The sequence below is a fragment of the Myotis brandtii genome, unplaced genomic scaffold (genome assembly GCF_000412655.1).
Source record: "Myotis brandtii unplaced genomic scaffold, ASM41265v1 scaffold1213, whole genome shotgun sequence".
Taxonomy (NCBI): Eukaryota; Metazoa; Chordata; class Mammalia; order Chiroptera; family Vespertilionidae; genus Myotis; species Myotis brandtii.
Genome location: NW_005354228.1, coordinates 451,679 through 456,538, shown reverse-complemented (window position 1 = coordinate 456,538; position 4,860 = coordinate 451,679). Strand labels below are relative to the sequence as shown.

The following is a 4,860-nucleotide window of genomic DNA, read 5'->3' as shown; positions in this document are numbered from 1 at the left end:
ACAGTGGGTGGGGAGTGAGGGCGGAGGGTGGGGAGGGACTGGGAGGATGGGAGTTATGGGGGGGGGAAAAAAAGAGGAACAAATGTAATCTGAACAATAAAGATTTAATTAAAAAAAAAAAGAGAAGCCCGCCTTGCTCATATGCACATACATAGATGCACACACACATATGAAGCTCTGTGCATGATTAGGAATGTCCTGCGATGCCACGTGTTCTTTCTGGAGAAGACCAGTGCACCTGACATGCTGTAACCAGGAGTGTTCTGGCATGTGGGGCTGTGACTGCATCTGATCGCATCTGGAAGAGATGGTGTAAGTGCTGCGGGTGCTGGGCACAAAAGGGGAACCAGATAGAACTTCAAAACGACAAACAGGCACACTCTCCGAGTTTATCGGAGTGTTAAGTACATGATAATGACCAACTCACACAAAGAAAACAGGAAGAAGAAAGAATGTGCTCTGGGAATCCTCATTGTAAGAATCTTTAAAATGTGCTTGTTTGGCTGATAAGGGGGAAATGGGGCCATGTCCCGGACTGGCCAGATAACTGCTGACCAGGCCCCAGTCTCACACACAGTCCTGATTGCTGTCCACCTGGGCCTCGATTCAGTCATTCACAACATGAGACTAACAATTACCACTCCTTTCTTTGCAATAATGCTTCGAGAATAATCGAAACACCAAACAGAACACATTCTAAGCATCCTCGAAGGAGGAAAGGTTAAGGAATTATTAACCCATGAAAACAAAACTAAGAAATACCGATGCCTGCTGTCCTACCTGCAGGAGGGCTTAGCCGTTTCTGAACTTCCCGAAGAGAAAGCAGCGCCCCCCGCAGGCTGCGGGGACCAAAGCTCCTCCTTTAGGACAATGTGCTCTGCGCCCACTGACTGGAGCACAGGAGACTGTGTGGGTGCAAGGCAGGGACCAGAGAGGTGCCGGTCACAGGGAGAGAGCCCACCGAGTTATGCCCAGGCCTGAGTGCAGGCATCTGCCTGGGTCCTCGGGGAGGGGAGGACTGGGGAAAGCTGTGTGCTATTTCTGAGCACGTTTCGGAGTAAAGCCAAAAACACGAGACAAGACAAGAAATTCTAAAATCAACAACGACTTGGCTTCTTCTATGTCCCCGGCTATAGTGCTGTGACATTCAGGGGGCGATGCCACTGAGATGGGAAGTTTCTTGTTCAGGGACTATAAAACTTTCCTTAACTGAACTTAGCTCCAGTGCCGTGGAAATGCGTCCTGAAACACACCCACACCCACATGTGTGCACATACACGTTCATAGTCACACACACGTGCACATTCACACACACACACACATTCTCATACAATGTGCACATACATGTGCACATTCACACATGCACACACATTCACACACATGCACATTCACACACTCACATGCATACATGTACACATCCACATGTATGCATGATGTGCATTCACACATGTGCACACAATGCATCCTCACACAATGTGCTCGCACGTGCACATCTACACACATGCACATTCTCACACATGCACACACATGAGCACACCACACATGTGCACACACATGCACAACACACATTCTCACACATGCACACACATGTGCATATTCTCTCACACACATGTGCACACTCTCACACACATGCACACACACTCTCACACACACTCTCAAACACATGCGCACACACATGTGCACATCACACACACTTTCCCTGCTGCAAAACTTAGTCCACCTTAGACATGAGCAGGAGTGCAGTAGAAAACGGGGTTTCATCTACCCTCTCAGTGTTCGCAGCGAGACCCTCCAAGCCACACAGGGAGCTGTGAGTGTAAATAATTCCTTGGCACTAAATTAGGTTTTAAATTATTAGGAGAGGCCACACAGGGAAACAAACCTGAGACAGCCCACCATTCAGCTCTCCAAGCAACATAAGATGGAGGAGACCGCTGTAATCCCACCTGGTACAATTTAAGTTACTCTTGGTCATTGAAAATCATATCAAACCACAATTTCATGACAAAAAGATAAACTGCCACACGGAGGCTCCGTGAAGCCTGAGGTCCCTGACACTGAAATCGCCTAGAGAAACTGCCGAGCCCGGCCCAGCGCTCTTACCGAAGAGACTGGTTGCCTTTTGCACCAGACCCACGCCTCCTGGTACCCAGAGGCTGTTCCTTCTCATCAGACTCCGTCCTCACTACCCACGGGGTAAATGACCTCATTCCAGCACAGGCTGCCCCTGTCCACCGGGTCAGAGCTGAAGCACGAGGGGCCGGGACTGAAAGGCAATGGGAAGAGGAGGGAGGGGAGAGGGCTGGGTGGGAAGGAGCGAGGGAGGAGGGCAGGCAGAACCCGGGAGAACACGTTCTCCGTCCACGAGCTACAGGTTCAGGTTCGGAGAGGCTGCTGACCTTCCTCTCAGCGCGCGAGCTGCTCACCTGGGCCACTTGGCTTCCACGCGGCTGCCCGTTTCTCTTCAGCATAAAAGGGGGGTTGCTGAGCTGCTAGCACAGCTCGCCACATGCCTTCACCCCATACCTTCACATGTGCTTGCAAGTTGCAAAAGAATGTGCAACCAGCATGAAGTATGACAGGACTTTCTAAACCCAGCGCAATCCAAATGCGGAAAAAATGACTAGTTCTATGGAAGAGGTGCACGCGGCCATGCAGTTTTATCCGCATCACTGCACTGGGTTCCCTGTCCAACGTCCCGAGGTAATCGCAGGAGGACGTACACACCATGCACTTTCCGAGGGGGGCAGGCGCGTCTGTGCCGTGGACCATACAGAAGCATCACACGCGGCCGAGTTGGGAACAGGATGCTGATTGCCCCACATCAGAAAACAGGTGCGGCTTCTCGGAGCAAACTGCGACTGGGTGTGCACGGAACTCCAGACCCAAAGAGGCTCAGACCCCTGTGACGGCACCCTGTGGGTTAGCTTATTGCTTAGTGCACTGTGTGCAAGGGCCATAGCCGCTTGCATGTAGCAAAGGCCTTTTCTGCACACTAGGCTGAGAACTAAATGTTTACTCTCAAGTGGGAAACAGAAGTGATGCTTTCCACCCGCCCACCAGTGTGGCCCTACTGGCCCCTGGTCCCGGCCCCCAGAGCCACGGAGCCCCTGAGCCCATCTCCACAGCAGGTCAGGGCTTGCAGCTCGTCTCTGCTCTGTGGACCTGGCCTCAGGGGCACTGCCCAGCAGGGACGCACCAGGACCCCAGCCCCACCAGCATGCCCTGCCCCACATGCTGGCCGTCCCACCCCAATCCCTGCCCTGGAACCCTGGGCAGATGGACACACCCCGATAACTGTGTGGGGTTCCAGAACACTTATGTGTGCCCACAGGAGCATACAGTCAAGGCTCTTACCCCACGTGCCCCAGGTTGCTCTGGAGACTAGACACAGAGCCCACCCGTGACCCTGCCTGGGACCTGGGAACCAGCTGCCATGCACGGCCCATGACACTGTCAGCGAACACTGAGCAGCCGGGAGGCACGCAGGTGGCATGAACGGCAACCAGGAGGGTCAGAACACTCCATTGCTGGGTCCAACTGGATTACGTTGCTTCACTTAGGTTCTCTGTGAAGCAGACAACCGCCCACCCTTTTACCTCGTGGCTCTCATCACAGTGGCCCCATCGCCTTGTGCAGAGGCACCGACTCCCTGCACCACAAACTGTACCTGCTTCTGACCAAAAGGTGGGAGAGGAGGCGAACAAACAGTCCTTAATCGAAGCAGCTCTAAGTCAGATGGCGAGAGAACACGTGCAGGAGAAGTAATCTACGTGACGGCAGCAGAACTCGAAATCTGCACAGCAGGCCCGGCCTGGAGACCAGCACACAGCAACCTGTGGTAAGCATCTGCCCAGTAAACACGCAGGCGCCCACCGCTGCCAGCGCTCCCGGACCGTGTGCGGGTGTGACAGCTCCACGAGGCTCATCCCGCCCCGTGAGGAGTCTCCCTCCAGAGGCTCCGGGTCCGAGCCCTGCCATCCTTCAGCCCACGTGTGAGAACCCTTCAGTAAAGAAACAATCCCTGCTTTATACATTTCCTGCTTCATGACCAAGTTTCTTTATTTAAAATATAAACTGAAAGTACATGATTATCCACTGCCTTGCTGTGAATGACATTAAGCCATCAGTTAAAGTAAAATCTCCCACCGGAAGGAAGGTTTTCTGCTACTAAGAGAGTAATCCGAGTTCACATGAGCCATCCCAGAACAAGCGCGTTGGGGTGATGACACCTTGGGGCAGTGCACAGCCCGCACGGACACCCCGGAATGGGCACCAAACTCAGAAATTCGTGGCCCCTGGCAGTCACCCCACAGCTGATGACCATGTTTCACATGAGACCCCACAGGCGCCTTTAAGTGGTTCTCCATTTGGCACCAGATCGCTTCTGTATGAATCTGGCCGCTGCATATTTTCATTTCTTTGAAACAAAGAGTAAGAAACCCATTTTTAATTGTTCTTAGAAGAATGTAAGAAAACCTACTTTTCACATAACTTAACTTTAACATGTTTAGCTGAGAATACATGAATCCGATGAAATGTCATGGTTAAGTGCTTTTAACAAAGAATTAAATACTTACGCCATGATACCTGAGAGGTGAAACATTTCGGCTGTGATATAGGACAAGTAACTGTACAGGAAGACAAAGAGTGGCTCGATCACCCGTATGTTATGTGTGAACCGCGTGGTAAATGCCGCTATAAATCCCAGGAAGATGCCAATCAACATGCCGCCGATGCCCACAACAAAGAAGTTGGCAATCCCGGCAAACACGTCAACAGTCTCAATGGTCTTCATCTGGCAGAAGGACTTGAACAGGTTGTACAGGACCTGTGGAGAGGGAGCGCATGGTCATGGTC

The 4,860-nt window shown here is 52.0% G+C and overlaps 1 protein-coding gene across 1 annotated transcript in view; it reads right to left on the bottom strand.

Moving 5' to 3' along the window:
* Positions 1 to 4,860, bottom strand: part of SLC9A2 (solute carrier family 9, subfamily A (NHE2, cation proton antiporter 2), member 2) — a 166,891-nt gene that overhangs the window by 72,772 nt on the left and 89,259 nt on the right. Inside the window, exon 3 of the mRNA XM_014533124.1 lies at positions 4,581 to 4,831. Within this exon, the coding sequence (XP_014388610.1) occupies positions 4,581 to 4,831 (251 nt within the window). The remainder of the gene's footprint in view (positions 1 to 4,580; positions 4,832 to 4,860) is intronic.